Source organism: Plasmodium knowlesi (assembly GCF_000006355.2).
Source record: "Plasmodium knowlesi strain H genome assembly, chromosome: 10".
In the NCBI taxonomy this organism is placed as follows: Eukaryota; Apicomplexa; class Aconoidasida; order Haemosporida; family Plasmodiidae; genus Plasmodium; species Plasmodium knowlesi.
In genome coordinates, this window is record NC_011911.2 from 989,492 (window position 1) to 1,006,244 (window position 16,753).

General features: G+C 40.9%; 1 protein-coding gene across 1 annotated transcript in view; it reads right to left on the reverse strand.

The window, feature by feature from the left end:
• Positions 1 to 16,464, reverse strand: part of PKNH_1022100 (RNA pseudouridylate synthase, putative) — a gene marked incomplete at both ends in the record, with an annotated part of 31,817 nt that extends 15,353 nt beyond the window's left edge. The window contains one exon of the mRNA XM_002259666.1: positions 24 to 16,464. Coding sequence (XP_002259702.1) covers positions 24 to 16,464 — 16,441 coding nt within the window. The remainder of the gene's footprint in view (positions 1 to 23) is intronic.
• Between the last annotated feature and the right edge of the window lie 289 nt (positions 16,465 to 16,753).

The following is a 16,753-nucleotide window of genomic DNA, read 5'->3' on the forward strand; positions in this document are numbered from 1 at the left end:
CGCTTCGCTACTGCTGAACCTACCTATGCAGACCACGTCATACGTAGACGTGAGGAACTTAAACGTAATGAGCGGATAGTCGTTGTCGTTGAAAAGGTTGATATTGCCATTGTACTTGCTCAAAACAATGTGAGAAGAAATGGGAATTAGCAAAATGTTTAAATCGAACTTGTATGTACTATCCTTCTTGTCCTCAACATAACTTTCTACATCAGAATTCACGTTCATAAAAATCAGCTTGTTCTTGTTCTTCTTGTCGTAATCGTTCTTAATAGCATACAAGAGGAAGAAGTACGCGGGATTCATCTTTACCTTGTAGTAAAAATCTTCATCCGTTTTATAATCCAGTCCATTGATGAACTTGTCTTCAGCGTTGCTCATGTTGCGGTTGCTGGTGTTGCTCTTGTTGATATTGTTGTTACGAATGCTGTTGTTGTTGTTCTTTCCCTCATAGTGAAGCTCAATAATCTTGGAGAAAATATTGTACAGGTGGAAGACCTTCACGTTTAGCAACCTGCCCTTGTTGTCCTTCAAAATTTTATTAATGAGTAAAGTTCGATCCGACACCAACTTATTTTCAATGTGCATTCCTCGGATGTTGTAAAAGTCAATGTTAAAGAGAAGCGAGATATAGAAATATTTCTTTGGTGCACTGGAGGAGGAACAATTTGCATGTACCACATCAGATGACTTACTACTGGTGACATTTTTATGGTTGTACATAAGTGATCTAAAATAAAAAAAGGATGGCAGGTTCTTTCCAAGGAACTCTTTTTTCGTGAACTTTATATTCATTATATCTCTTTCTAACTCTGGTTCGTGAAGGAAATTTTCATTTTTTTCGTTTTTCTTCTTCTTGTTTGTATTTTTGTTCTTCATCACATTGGAGTTATCCTTCGCGTTGTTCATTGCGTCACCATTTATTTCATTCGGTCTATTGCCTGTGGTGACTAGTTCTCTGCGCAGCACCTCTTCGATACGCCTCTCCACATCTTCGATCGCTTCGTTACGATCCCTCGCGTTCTGTTCATACAAGAGGTTTTCCCTTTCCTGGTAATATTCCATGTTTCTGTCTCGCACAAAATTCAGGTAAGCTTCTCCTCCCTGGAAGTAGTAGTCGATGTTCTCCGTCTCGTTCACGTCGTACACGATGTCGTCGTACAGGTAAAACACTTCGCTCACGCAGTTGTGTATAGCTACGTCGTAGTTCTCAATCGTGCGCGTGCAAGTCTTGCGGTCATTTACCCGATTAGCCTGGTCAGTTACCCTACCCGCGGAGCGACATTGTCCTTCTTCCCCTGCGTCGTAGAAAAAGTTCCGCATTTCGGGAGACCCTTTCCCCTTAAACCGCAGCTTGAAGAGCGAAAGGAAAAGTTCGTTCTTCTTGTTCAGGAAGAAAAATAAGTTGTGAAAATTGTAAAAGGAATTGCTATATATATAAACTAAATTATTAATATTTCTAAAGTTCTCATTGTGTGTATATATGCTCCTGAGGTACAAGGTCAGAAGATCCTGTTGCTTCGGGTTGATGTTAATTATAGGGTAGTTGTAAGCCAAGTAAAACAAACTGTTGTTCACATCGGAATTTGCATAGTTCACGAATTTGTTCTTCTTATAATCCTTGAAAATAAAATTCAACATATTGATGGTGTTGTTAAAGTATATGGCTCTGTTAGTCACCTCCATGTTTATTATAGACCCCAGACTGAGAAGTTCTTTTTCCTTTCTTTGAATGAACGGTATTAAGTTCTCCTCATTGAGATGGAAATTCTGAAAATGTTTCTTCCGTTTGCTGAGCTCATCTGTAATGGGCGTCGATAGGGATGGGTCGACCTCCAAGCCGTTGAGGGGTGTGAACCCTCGAGAAAACATGTAGGGCTGCTCCAAATTGCGACTAAAGTTATTCAAAGAAATGATGGCGTTGAAAATGAAGAGAGACAACTCTGTACTGTAGTAATAGCTATAGAAGTGATTCCTATCCTGCAGGAGGAAGCGGAAAATGAGGCAAAAGAGGAACTTCTCTTCTGGTTTCAAAAAGGGAAATTTGTCAAACAAACGATGAACCAGTGCGTTGTTCTCTTCACTTAGTTTATTCTCAATTTTGAAGAAATTGTCCAGAGGAAATTCAAAGGCGTAATTAAAAAAGTGAAATAAAAAGGCGTTGAAAATATTGCAGTGATTCTTCATATCATAGTAAGTTAAAAAAAAGTTGTACTGCTTGTAAAGGACATGCCAAAAAAAGCTGTTATACTGAATGAATCCAAACAACTCCTTTCTACATTCGAAATTCTTGTCGATGATGTAAAGGGATCCAATACATTTGTGCAGATGTTCCAAGAAATATTCTAGACTATTTATTTTAATAACCTCCTTACAGTTTTCACTAAAGTTATCTACCAATCCAATACCGTAACAAAATAAGTTGTTCAAAACATCAAAGAAGGGAGTAAACAAATCCTGTGTTATGTCTGAATTATCGTCCACCACATTCTGTACTGTAAACAGAAGGTCGGTAAAATGAAAAAACGATTTGTACCTCTGATATATATACATCTCATCTATGTATTCAAAAGTGGAAAGTATATAATCTAGTGAGTAGAAATCCTTCTCTATATTCTCATAATTTATCGTCTTAAAATTTTGCAGCAAAATTTCATACACATTTTTATTGTTGATAAAATTGTTTCCATTTAGAAAGCTCACATTGACTCCCTTAATTTTTGAAAGGAACAAGAAAATCAAGTCGATTCCGTTGTAGCACTTTCGTATGTCGTATCCGTTCTTCACCAGTACACTCTTAATCTCATTTATATTATTTATGTTGTATTTCTTCATCGTTTCACTCACTTTATGGATTGCGCTCGTTAGCGCATTTTCTTGAATAGCATCGTTGTCCTTTCCGCTGTTATTCTTTTCAGAGTAGTTATTATCCAGCTTATCCTTCAACAGCTTAAGATTTACATAGAAATTGGAGATGAAATTTTCGTCCACGTTGTTACTTCCTGTGAGGACCTGCTCCAGATTACTCTCCAGTGCGTTGGGTAAGGTAATTTCTTTGTTTCCTTTTGTCTTCATCCCCTTAATTCCCTTTGCTTTCTCTTCATCCGTTTTGCCTTTTCTTCCTTTTCCCTGATGAAGGTCAATCTCTGCGTGCGTATCTCCTTCTCGCGGGGTAGAACACACTTCTCCGCGTTCATCTTTCTTCTCCTCATTCTTTCTTTCTTTTTCTTTCTTCCTTTCCTTCTTTTCCTTCTTCTCCCTCTCATCTTCCTTCCGGGCTGTACTCCTACCGCTTGCGCCTACAGGCCCCACCTCATTCGTCACAATAATGCTCCTGCCGTGCTCCCTCGACCCATTTTTCACTTTAATTCCCCTAATGTTAAACTTCTTGAGCAATTTCTTCAAATCCCTATTCTCCAATTTCCCTTGCAGCACCTTCAGGAGGGTGAGTGTGCCATTGGGGAATTGCGTATATGCACTGAGCTCTTCCTCCCTTAGGATATTCAAATCGATAGTATAGAAATCGCTTGCCACTTTCTCATTCTTATGTGTCTTCTTCTTTTCAACTTTTGCCTCCTTGTTCTTTTTGGCGTGTCTCTTCTGCTTTTTGTTCTCGTAGTTATCACTACTTGGGTGGTCTTCGCTACTTGTCCTGGCGTTGCCACTAACCTGGTTGATAGCGCTAACAGTGTTGGGGCTAACATCGTTGACGTGGCCCCTCTGGTCTGCATCTGCACCTGACTGCGCCGAGATGTTCCTCTTAATAGCACTGATGTCTATAAACTGGAAGTTGGTTAGGAGCAAATTGTTGTGTACAATTTTCTCCTCATTGCTTTCCTCATTGGTGGACACCACCTCCATGTTCTCCTCATTGTTGGAAAGATACTTGTTTATCATGTTGTTTGTTTTTTCCTCTTTCAGATACTTAATAAAGTTCCAGCTTTTTTCATCCTTTGAATTTTTGTATTTTTTCCTCTTGTGTTTCTTTGCCAAATTATCGTAGAATTGTTCTAATTCATTAGGAATGGAGAGAATGTCGCAGAGGTAATATTTCCAGATACTTTGGAGGAGGTAAATGATGCAGGCTTCGATGGAGTCGATATTTATGTAGCTGAATATGCTCGAACATTTGCAGTTGGGATGGAAATTGCTGCTATTTCGGTGCCCACCCTGGTGGGCACATTGATAATCGCCATGATAACCGCAATGATAACCGAACTGACAAGCGTATTGGTTACCTGCAGCCCCGTCGCAGTTGTTTTTCTGTCTATTATACAATTTGATGATTTCAAGGTAGTTGTTGTCGAAGATGAAGTTTATCTGTTTATCGAGCACCTCGAAGGATAGATTCTTTTGCAGTCTTTTTAGAAAACGCAAATAGTAGCGTCTTACACAGTAGCATAGAATGCACGTTTTTCTTTTCCTCTGTAATAATTGCAGAAAGAATGACTCCAAATGTTTTTCATCCTTTGGTTGATCCATATTTAGGAATTCGTTTATATCTTGGTTGTCGTTTTCGCTGCTTGTCTGGGTGAGTATTTTTTCTTCCTTGGTGAAAGTTTTGCTCTTCGTGTAGCTCATCTTCTCGTTAAAATCCCTATTTTTGTTTTTCAGGAAGAGTACATCTTCGTGGAGCGTGGAGGTGAGGTAGCGGAAAACGCAGTCAGCTTTGTGCTTGGTGGATTCGAAGAAGACATCCTCCTTCTGCTCCTCCGCCATGCACTTGCAGAAGTTCATAAGCCTGTTCACCTTGTTAACTGGGGTAGCAGCGTTGGTCGTGCAATCGGGATTAACTTGGTTCTCCATTCCGACTGTTCCCACTGCTCCAACTGCTTCAACTGCTCCCTCCCTAGAGTCTTCATCACTGCTGGGCATCGGGCCCAACGTGGTGCCGCGCACGCCGCCCTCGAAGAGGCGTTGGTACACGTCCAGGAAGTAAAAGTCCTCATCTTTTGCAGTGTTGATTTTCCGACGCAAATTGGTAACAATTTCTCGTTTCTTCACAGCATAACGTACACACAACTTTTTTATATAAGTATTGCTACAACTCTTGGAATACTTATGGTAAAAAAAGTAGAGATAATTGAAGAAAAAGACATCGTGCATTTTACATGTGTGCAGATCAAAGTTCTCACTGAAAAGAGCCTTCTTCAATTGAATATATTTAATGACTCTACAGATGATATTCAAATACATGAAAATTTTTTTCAACATAATTTTTAATTTTTTAAATCTACTTTCATAAAATTCATACACAGCAATACCACCTTGTAAGTGCTCGAAATTTTCATCATCATCATCTGTGTTGAAACTTAAGTTGTTAAAAAATATATCCGACAAAGCTATACAGAAATTCTTATAGACATTTTTCCTTTTCTTTTTAAGTTCTGCATGGTTTGTAAGATTGATATATAAGTATTCATGAAAAAAAGTTTTAAAAATGTTTAGACACGTTTTCAAGTAATAGCTGTGTAATTCTAATTTCTCTTCGTTATCTAGGTAGCTTTTTTTAACGTTATTGATATTAATTTTTTCTCTATAGAAATTGAAAAATATGTTATTCAGCTCAATGTTGAAGGGGCTGTTTATCCTAAACTTCATGTTACTACTGTTGACAAAATCGTTATTATTCAAATTCATGTTTTTGAAAAGATTCTGTAACTGCATGAAACATTTGATGTAGCTGATGTTGTTTGCGTTTATCATTCCGTTGTTTATGTGATAATTCACCAGGTGGCTGTTTCGGTAGTCCTTCTTTATGTGACACTTCCCCTTGGATTTTTGGATATCGTTTAGTACGTTAATTTTCGTGCTTCTAGTGGCGGACTTGGCACTGCTTTGTCTTTCCGCTCCGTTGTCCTGGTCCCCCCGTTCATTTGGCATCTGCGTGATCTGCGCCTGTGCGTTCTGTAACTGTACGTTTTGCATCTGCGCGCTCTGCATCTGCACATTTGAATCGCCCCTCTCAGCCAAGCAGTTGCCACTCGGGTCGTTCCTCGGATCGCTGACGTTCCTCTGCTCCTGCGCCACCTCGTTGCTCGCCCAGTACGCGCCCTCCGAAGTAAAGAACCCATTCGAAATGACGAACCCTCTTGACAAGTTATGCGCAAAGTTCATTTCGCACACATTATTGCTAAACAAATTTAAATTATGATTATCATCGAACTTTTCGTAACTTTTCATTATACCCTTGATGTCGAAGAAGTGCTTGTTCTCTTTCAACCTGCTCCTGTTCTTGTTAAGGACGATGCACATTTTGGCTTTTCCATTGATAGTGTAATTGTATGCTGCATGCTCGTTGTCCTCAATTTTTATTACATCCTCAAACAATTCGTCCTTCACATTTATCATCATCCTATGGTGAACCTTTAGAGAGTTCAGTATGAGGTCTCTCTCGTTTGTTATATATGGGTTTCCTCCCTCTATGGCGGTTCTCAAGCTGGGGTCGTCTGCCTCACCCACAAGCATTTTCATCATTTCTGCGTTCCTTCTATTGACCAGGGTCCCATCCTCTGGGTTTCTGAAGTATCCATCTTGCGTAACTATTTGTAGTTTTAATTCCGTTGCGCTTCCGTGCACTTTTTCCCTTTGGTCCATTACATCGGTTGCCACTTCGCTTGATGGTTGCTTGTTTTTCAGGGGGACGGAACCTTCCCCCTCTTCTTGGATCCCTTCTGCCAAATTATGTTTGTTATCCGTGGAGGAATCTCTCATCTCTGTTTCCTTGTCTACTTCATCAGCGGGATGCTCACCAGATTTGTTTTCTGGTTCCTTATCTGTTTGGTTTGCATCGTCTTTTCCGACATGCCCGTCTGCCTGCAGGGGAGAAGCAGCCCCCTTGCGCAACTCATAAATGAGCTGATCATCCATTTCCTCGTCATCATGGACACTATGTTGTGCGTACAAGTCCTCTTTGCCACTCTTGTTAAACTCAAAAATATCCTTCTCCTCGATGTCAAATTCCCGCAAGGTGTGGATATAGAGAGGAAAGTTTATATTCTTAATGTTCAGCTGCTTGAGACAAAGCTGATTGTTCAAATCGTAATAATTATCACTAACATAGATGCAACAGGAACAGTAGAAATCCTTGTGACATTTCCATTCGTTAAATTCATATGTCTGCCTCAATTTGGTTATCCTATTTTTGTAAATTTTAAACCATGGTCCTTTAATGTATGGTCTCAATATGAGGTAGGAGTAAGATGTGTTGTTCATGTCGTTGTTTGCGTTGAATTCAATATCACTTAATTTGTTGTAACTGGGGATTCCACACATGTTGTTATTCACATCTTTGTTTTCTGAAATGATAAGTGCGTAAAGATGATATGTAATTATATATTCATTGTACTCATCATTTTTTCTCTTGGCATGTACATTTTTTTTTATTCCAAAGAAGGAGTTGCTCTTGTCTTCCTTGTTATAATGGTTGTTTCCACTTCCACTTGCGCTTCCACTATTACTTCCACTAGCACTTCCGCTGACACTTCCACTAGCACTGGCACTTCCACTGCTTCCGTTCCGGTGCGGCCCAGTCATTTCTCCTTTGCCATTGTGTTGACCCCTCCTCTCCGTCTCCTCCTCGATATCTTCATATATGTCCAAGTACAGTGGAATGTCGATGAGCTCCCCCCTCCTTAAATTTTTGAAGCAGTTCATGTAGAAGAAAAGAACGTAAGGAATTTCCGTGAAGGATGATTTTTCAATGGTCTTGTAAATATCCTTCTCACAAATTATGTAATTTTTGTAAAAGTTTATTTTTTTTTTATTTATCATGTTATAAATTAAAGAGTTGATGTTCTTATTCTTGTTCGCTTTGCTGTCGTAATTATCTGAGTCTTTATTCTTTCCTTGGTTGAAAAAATCTTCTTCCTTATTTTCATCAAAATTGTCGCTACCGTTGTTGCTTTGGTCATACGAATCATTATCATCTTTGTAATTCGTTTCGTTCTTTTTTTTTCCCGTATCGTAATTTTTCTGAGTCCCTTTTCTATCCTTACTGATGTTAGTTCCCGCTTCAGTCCCTGTTTGCCTTTTTTCACCCACGGACAGGTTATTAATTCGTTCCTCTTTCTGGTGTTTGGTTTGCTTGGTTTGGTTCATTTGCTTTGGCTGATTCATCTGTTTTGGCTGATTGGGTTGGTTCATCTGTTTCACCTCCTGCTTTCCTTCCTCATCGCCTTCCTCCACCTCGTTCCCCTGCTTCGATGGATACCTCTGAAACTTGGGGTATACTTCATTCTCGCTCTGGACATTGGATCTCTCACTGTAGTCGCTCGCCTCCATCTTGTTATCGCTGCTTTCGTTTTCGCTCTCCGTTTTGCTCTTCAAGTTGAACAATTCGTAGCACATTTTTTCGAAAATCCTAAGATCCTTTAAATCTTCTACCAAATCGTTTTCTCTCCTTTCCAATTTTCGCCTTCTATTGCTATCGCTGCGATTACCATCGGCGTTGCCACTAACTTTGTCCTGATCAGAGGGCTCAACGTCACCGCCGTTACTTTCAGCTATGCGCCTCCTGAGCTTCTTAATCTTCCTATTGAGCTTCACCTTGTCCTTCACTACATCACATACAATGCGTTTGAACAGCTGCTCGTGGATCCGTGTGATGGGTTCATTACATCTGTACTGATTAAAAAGGATTTTGTTAAGACTAAAGAGTAAAATTTTTATGCTCGGTATGAGGGGCTTAAATAAATGTAAATAATTATCATTCTTGTTGTACACATTAAGTACGGTATTTTTCATTCGTTTCTTGCTTCCATTTGCTTTTCCTCTGTTGGACTGATCCGTTCCTGAGAGAGTTAAATTGCACTCATCCTCCGAATACTGTGTATTGTAAAAGAGGCTATTCTTGTAATAGTACAGGCAATTCTTTTTGTGTAAAGCTAAGTTGGAAAAATATTGGGCATCCTTCTCTTGAGATTCGTCATTGCTGCTACTCCTACAATTATTATAATTATGTATGTGGGAGTTTTCATTTTTTTCTTTGCATATCATTTGATTTCCTCCACTGTACTCCTGGTTGTCGCTTCCCTCCTCTTGACTGCTTCTGCCTCTCTGGTGCGGAAACTGCGCACCCACTCCAGAATCCACTCCAGCATCCATTTCCGTGTCCATTGCCACCTTGCTGTCACTTCCATTAGCACTTTGACTTTCCTTCCCATTCAGATGCGAATCCTTCACTTCCATTTCGTTGGACAAAGAAAACGAATTGGAACTTTTCTCCGAATTCTCTTCGCCAGAATTTTCTTTACTCAAATATTTCTTCTTCCCTTCGGAGAGGTCTTCATTCTTCTGATCCTCGCAGGTACGATGTTTTCTCTTCCCACTGTTTGGATCGGTCGTCATTGTTATCGACGTGTTGGTCGAATTAGCAACGCTACCAGAGCTACCCAAACTGGTTTCACACAGATCACCGGCAGAACCCGTAAAGTCCAGATTCCCCTTTTCCTTATAGAAAAGCTTATCGAAATTGTTAAAATGATCCTTTTGGAAATCTTCCTTCCCTTTCTTGGCACACAGGATTAGGGAGTACAATTGCATGCAAATGAAAATTCTCTGAAGGGCAATTATTACATTTTTGTTGTTTTTTCGAAAAAACTCAAACATGCTAAAGGATTTCATATCGCTTGTGTATCGGTAAGACAGATTTTTCAGTTCATTCGGATCGTCGATAAAGTCGTTTTCCAAAAAGTCTATATAGTCTCTCACGCGATATTGTTCCCATTTGTTTGCGCCGTCATCGGATGCCTCACTCGTTCCTTTCGCGTGGTCTTCTTTACTTTCCTTCGGTTGGGTTGGCTGACTGTCCTCCTTGAAACATTCCTTTGGGTCAATTTGAAAGGCGTTAATGAATTCCTCGACGGCTCCATTCAATCGTGGATTCGCATGATCGGTCATGTGAGAAGCAGAACCGGCTCCCTTGGCAGAGTCCATAATGACTAAGTCGCCTTCTCCAGCGCTTCCGCTTTCCGCAATGCTGTCCCCAGGGAAAGGCACATCTTCCTGATGAGCACAGTCCAAAAGTTTTTGAATGTTCAGATTGACTTGTTCTATACTTTTGTTAATGCTATGTACGTTCATTTTCACTTTGTTCATATTACAAAGGTAATTTATGTTATACTTGTCCATACCCTGGCTGTACATGCAATCATTGGCGTAACTAATTTTCCCGTTGATGTAGCTGATGTAGATGTTAATATTAGCAACTTGTTGTGATTTGTTATTTTCTTGCTCCTTGGGTCCGTGTAGAGAGTGTATGTAGTATATGCTTTGCATGTCGTTCGGCTCATTATCACGTGGTTCTCCATCCTCATATGCATTGTTTCTCTCACGACTAGTCACATTATTAAGGTAATAAATTTTTTCATCTATAAGAATGAGAAATTTCTGTACCTTATCGTTGATCATCTCCAGACTGCTCAAAATGGTGTGTCTTAAATCTGCTTCACTCAGTTGATTATCTTTTTTTTCTGTATTAAACTGTTTTATTTTTTCAACGATTTCCTTCTTGGTGTCATCCTTGTCAATTCCATACTTTCTCATCACATAATTTAATTTAAATTTTTTTTCCTTCCTTCGACTTTTTAGATACTTGGAGAAAATTCGGTTGTACAGACTTGCCTTATATTTCAGGACCATAATTTTAAAGAGCTCTATGTTGTACAGGCAGTTTACAAGGATGGACAGATTGTCATTGTCGTTATAGGACTCCACCACGGGGACGATGTAGTTCGTTAGGGATAGTATGTACTTTCTGTTGTCTATGGAGAGATCCTCCTTGCTGCTTATGTCGTTCTTATCTGCCTCTTCCGTAGTTATGTTCTTGAGTTCATTCAGATTGTTCTTCGCCACGAGCTCTTCGTACACCTGCATGTTGCTGTACACTGACTTGATGAGACTTAGCGTGCTTTTGTTTTCTTCTTTGAGCTTGTCTTCCTCATTTTCTCGTGATTCCCCTGCGCACTCTTGGTTAACGTCATCTCCATCTTCACGATCATCCCCATCGTCGCGATCATCCCCATCGTCATTGTCCACTTCTACATGGCCACTTATTTGCATCTCCCCATCATCTCTACGAATAATCTTCCTTACGCTGTCATGAAAGGACCTTCTCCATTTGTCTGAATTCTCCGAACTGTTAAGGTATTTTTTTACAAACTGGGGGGTCCAGAAAAGGGAGAAGTTGTAAATGTCAATGGCATATCTCTTCAGCAGGTAGTTCTTGGCATACCCGAGCATTTCCTTCCCGCGATTATTGGATGTCCGCGCCCAGTGGACGATCTCCTTATCATTGCCTCCGCTACTGCAATTTTCACCACTATCGATACTAGCATGGCTTCCAACGCTGCTGCTTCCGCTACCGTGGCGCGTGCCCTTATCGCCCACGTACTGACACTTTTTGAAGTAGGCCTTCTGAAACAGAAACTGAAACAGTAAATCGTTATGTTCGAAGCTTTCGTAAATTTTCTCCGGAATATAACTCCAAATATACTTGGGGGTATGATGAATGCACTTGGACCAGAGCTCCTTGAAAGACCTCTCCGCTTTACCCTTTATTAAGAGCCCACCTGTGTCATCCAAGAATCCCATGGACTTATTTATTTTTGAATGGTTTATCATTTTCTGCCATCCCCTCGATAGGGAGTTGTTCGTAAAGGACCAGTAAGCCCATGAAGAAATGGAATTTTTCTTCGATTTGAAATTATGCACCGTTAGTTGGAAGCGCACATTTGGGAACACCCACTCGGCCGGATAGAAATCCTGCTTTATCACTTCTAAATAAACGGACAGATAATTATCATCGTTTGAATTTCCCCTTGGGTGTACTAACAGTTTGAAGTAGAAGTCGTCGGAATTTCCCGTGGTGACGGATTTTATTTCGTTTACACTTTTTATGCTTCTCCAAAAGTTGGGGATGTAGAGCTCGATTAGCTCGTTGTTCTTTTTGTGGTTAATGGTCGCTCGTCTGTTGCTGCCGTTTCGTGTCCCTTCGTTTACATTCACTCCATCACGTTGATCACGCTGATCGCGTTGGTCGCGTTGGTCGTGGTTGGCACCTTCGCTGTCGCTGCTACTACTGCTGCTACGGTCGCTGTGGAAGAATTTCCTGCGGGCAAGAACTTGGGGGTCGCCCTTCCCCCCCTCAGCCACGTTCGCCAGGCACTTGTTGCCACTACGGAACTCGCAGATGCTCTTCTTCATCATAAACAATTTGTAATAATCTATACTTTCTATGTTGATGAAGTCCTTGGTTCTGAGTTCTGAAAATAAGTTCGTAGACTTCTTGTTCAGTGGCACAATCAGAGGTGGAATTACTTTTTGCGTGACTATACTGGGCAGATGGAAATAGCACTTCAATTTATTTTCTCTCACCCATTGGTTTAGCTTCTGCTCACTGTAGTGGCTACGGTTGGCTTTCTTAATGTCGCTAATAAAATCGTCTAAAACATCTTCATTCGTTACATCTGAGTATTCATCACTTTTGGAGTCCCGATTTGATGGCACTTTGTTTTTCTTCTTTCTCTTACTGCACCTTCTCATACGTTTTCCTTTTTTCCCGGGGCACTCTTCTCTGCGGCCCCTTTCGTCGTCACGTTTTCGCTCCTTTTTTCGGCGATTCCTACCGGGACTTCCATCGTTGCGTGTTTTCTTCGATTTTTCGTCGTTTATTCTTTTCTCTTCTTCGCCTTCTTTTTCGTCTTCCTCCATATCGTCATCTTCTTCATCATCACTACCATCATCGTGGTCATCGTCGTCTTCTCCCTCACCCTGGTAATCACTTTCATCATCGTCATCATCATCCGTTCGGTCACCTCCACCATTCCCCCTCGCAGGTGCATATCCTCTTCTCCTATCAGTATGGCCATTCCCTTCACGGCCATTAGCATTTCGTTCATTTTTCTTAAATCGTTTTCCTCCTTCTCCCTGATTGCTCTCATTGTCATTCTTTCCATTCCCATTTTGTTCTCCGTTCGCGGTCTGTCTGGGTTGGGGAGCCATTCCCGCAAGAGGGCTGTCGTAGAGGGCTCTTCTCACATCGCTGATGCGGATTTGCTCATCCTCTTCTGCTGATACTCCTGGGGCGTCTAGCATCCTCCTGTTTCTGTAGTTTCCCATTGGTCCATCTTTTATTCCCTTATCGTTCATTCCTTCACCCATCACGCTCCGCATGGGAAGGGACGCGGTGTTTCGTCTTCCTCCCCCTATGCCCCTCGGGATACCCTTCCCAGTTCGCACCAGTCTTCGAATTGCAATGCGTTTTCCCTGGATCCCCTTGTCCTCTCCCTGATAAACAATCTTGGTTTCACTCCAGGTCTTCCCCGAACGGAAACAATAATAATGGCAAGAACCAACATTTCGCAAAGTCTCATTGAGATGCCTTAATTTGAACATACGCTTGAGCACTTTGTTCCATTTTATTTGGTGCAATCCGTCTAATTCCATGTGCCGTTTTCGAATAAAGTGGGGCTTCTTCCTTCCCTCACTAAACTTTTTCTCCATTTTCCTATTCTTCAGGAAATTGCAAAATCTTTGCACTTGCGTTGTTCTAGATCCACTATCCGCATAAATGGCCTTGTCATCATTTGTGGTGTTTTGGCTTATCTCTTCGCCATTTTTATGCAGACTCATAAATTTCTGAAAATTGTTTTTGAAAATTTTTCTGAGAAAATCTTCCTGTGGCAGATTAATCTGGGCATCACAATTGCCATCATTTTTATCGTTTCCTCCAGGGACCTTAAAAACGCTGAGGAAAACTGTGCACATATTTTTATCATCCTTCCACAAATTACACTTTTTAATTTCTCTAAACATGTGCACAATATACTCATCAGTCAACTCAAATTCCTTTTCCACTTTATCCACTTGGTTGAAAAAGTTAGAAATGCAGGAATTAATTTTTTTTAACTCGCTATTCCCAATATTTGGAGGCTCCCACATGTTCTTCTTCTTTTCTGTCCTTCCATCCATTTGTTTGATCATGCACTCGAAGCAAAGGAAGACACAACCTGATAACTGCATCTTCACTTTGCACTTTGCACAAACATTAGTCAGATTCTTTTGTAAATAAAAACCAAAGGCCTTTTTCTGCGTGTTAATAAAATTTTCGATTATTTTATCTTCCATTCCGACTGCCTTGGGATTCTTTTTTTTGGAGCAGTGCAATATTAGCTTTAGTAAGTTTCCATCACTTAACACGTTTTGTTGATTCTTCCTCTGGTCCTCGTCAACGTTGTTTCTGCTTGAATTTGAAATATCGCCATTACTAACTGCTGTTTTTTCGCTATTCTGTTCTTTTTCCTGTACACATTCTGCTTCATTTTCCTCTTTGGTTGTATCCTTTGGAAAACACTTCCTTATTACCTCCTGTTCTGCTACGCGAATGGAATGAACTGGATGAAGCGTCTCCCTCGATTGATTCGATTCTCCAACTTGACTCAGACACCTCAATGTGCGTTCACCGTTGCAGTATTCACCGTGGGTAGTTTCCATTCCAGATTGGCCACCATTTTTTAGAATGGAAAAATTTGTATCATAACTGGGGGCACAATTCTGTGTGAGTTCTTCACTTCCATTTGGGTTCTCCTCAATAATGGGAAATGTTACTGTTTGTGCAAAATTTATCTGACCTTTTTTTTTCTCTACCCCTTGGGGATTCTTACAACCAAGAACCTTCTTCTGACGTGTAGAAATATGTTCTGCTTGTTCTTTCGAGATGGTACTGTCTCCTGGTGCTTCATCTAATGGAACTCTGCTTTCCTTCATTTTGTTTCTCCTTCCTGATTGGTTGCGTGAAGTAACTGTTCCTTCCTTAAGCATTAGCTCCATTTTTCCATCTTTGCAGAAATGTACCTTTACCCTTTCATTTATACCGTTCTGGTTCCCACTCCTACATGCGTTGTTGCCTTCACGTGGGTAGGTATAAGGTGAAGGGGAGCACGAGCTCGTAGAACTTTCGTCTCCCTTACCACTTTCCTCACTGTGTCCATGCGCCTTTCCTTCAGCGTCTTTACCTTTGCTTACTCGTTTGGAACGTGCTACACCAGGAACGCCATTCACAACAACAGTATCATGGATGGCTTCTGTGGTAACGACGGTGGGGATGGCTGTTTCACAATAAGGAGATCTATTGGGGGTCGAATTATTTCCCGCTTGGTCAACTAATTCTCCCTCATTACAGCTGAGGTTGTTATGAACAAAGAGAACTTGGTCCTCCTTGCCACCATCACATATGAATTTTGCAGTAACATTCATAGACTCATCAAAGGTGTAGTTACTTTCCAGTCCATCGTCCCGATTGACATTGAGTGAACAAACCACATCACCGTAATATTCGCAGTCAACACTACTGCAGTTATCATCATCGATATTTTTGTAATCATTACAATTATCATTGTCCCAACTTCGGCAGGTGTTGTATATGTTGGCACTTAATACGTTCATTTGATCATTCTGTTCACTGCTGGTTTTTACATTAGTGCTACCCGTGGACAGGGGGTACTTAGGGTTTCTTTTACTATGATTCGTTACAATGGCAGGAGGGCCTTCAACAGATTCATCACCCAGGGAGTGTACCTCTTCACTTCTCACCCCAACTGGATTGGCCTTTCTCACCGTTCGTTCCGTTGCTTTTCCTTGGTGATCTTCCCCCTGCTGACCTTTCCCTTGAGATTTCCCTTTTTCTTGCCGCCTGTGCCTCCTCTCCCGCAGGTCTTCATGAAGATCGTCATGAAAATCGTCGCGCAGATCCTCGTGGAAATCCCCACAAAAGTCGTCGTAAATTCCATCATAAATGTCGTAGTGATTATCATCATGTTCGGCACATTGCGCATCGGAGCGCCCATCATAGTCATCATTTTTGGAGGATGGACGATAGAACGCATATCCTCCTGCATGCAGTGATTGTCTATCTACAAACTTCCAACTGTCCTGGATTGTACCCGTCTGCACTAACTCGCCGTCATCACTTATGCTGTAATGTGAAGGTGTTCCCCTCTTTTTGTTCATTTGATTGGTAATAATATGCTTATCATCGTATTTTATTTGGCTATCTTCACTGTTGCCCTTTTTTTCACTGTGTGCTTTTGTTAAGCCATTTGGCTTTTTCTTTACATCCCCCATACTGGTGTTCCCAGTGTCCTGGACGACTGAACTTTCCTTTCCCTTGTGATAAGCATCTCGCTTCCAAGGGGTAAAAACGGAGCTATCGTTGCTGCTGTATTTTCTTGTCTCGTAGGAATTATGCATAGTCTTGGTCTTCATATTTTGATACTCATCCGTTTCGTCGTGAACACGTGCATACTGTAAGTCTAGGTAATCCTCCTCACTTGGAGAAGAGTAACTAACATAACACGAAGTGTTCTTGTCATCCTCTGAATAATTCTTCTCGATGATGTTTTCTTTGCTTATGCCATTCGGCTTCTTGATGTTAAATGTGTCTTCGTCTAGGATGTTGCACTCCATATTTTGTTCTTCTATTTTTCTATTTTTCTTCTTTTTTTTTTTTTTTTTTTTGGAGGGAGGAGGGGAATTCATATAAACGGTACAGGGGGGGGGATATATACACGAAAAGATGCAAGAGAATACAGGAAAGTACAAGATGGACACAAGTAGAGGCGCGTAAAAATGGGCCTAAAATGTCCACATAATTGTGCCCCAAATGACTGCGCAAATATGCGTATACATATATGCTCGCGAATGGGCACGTACTCCTGATATGTATGTTTTCATTTACATATAATCATCCGTGTGT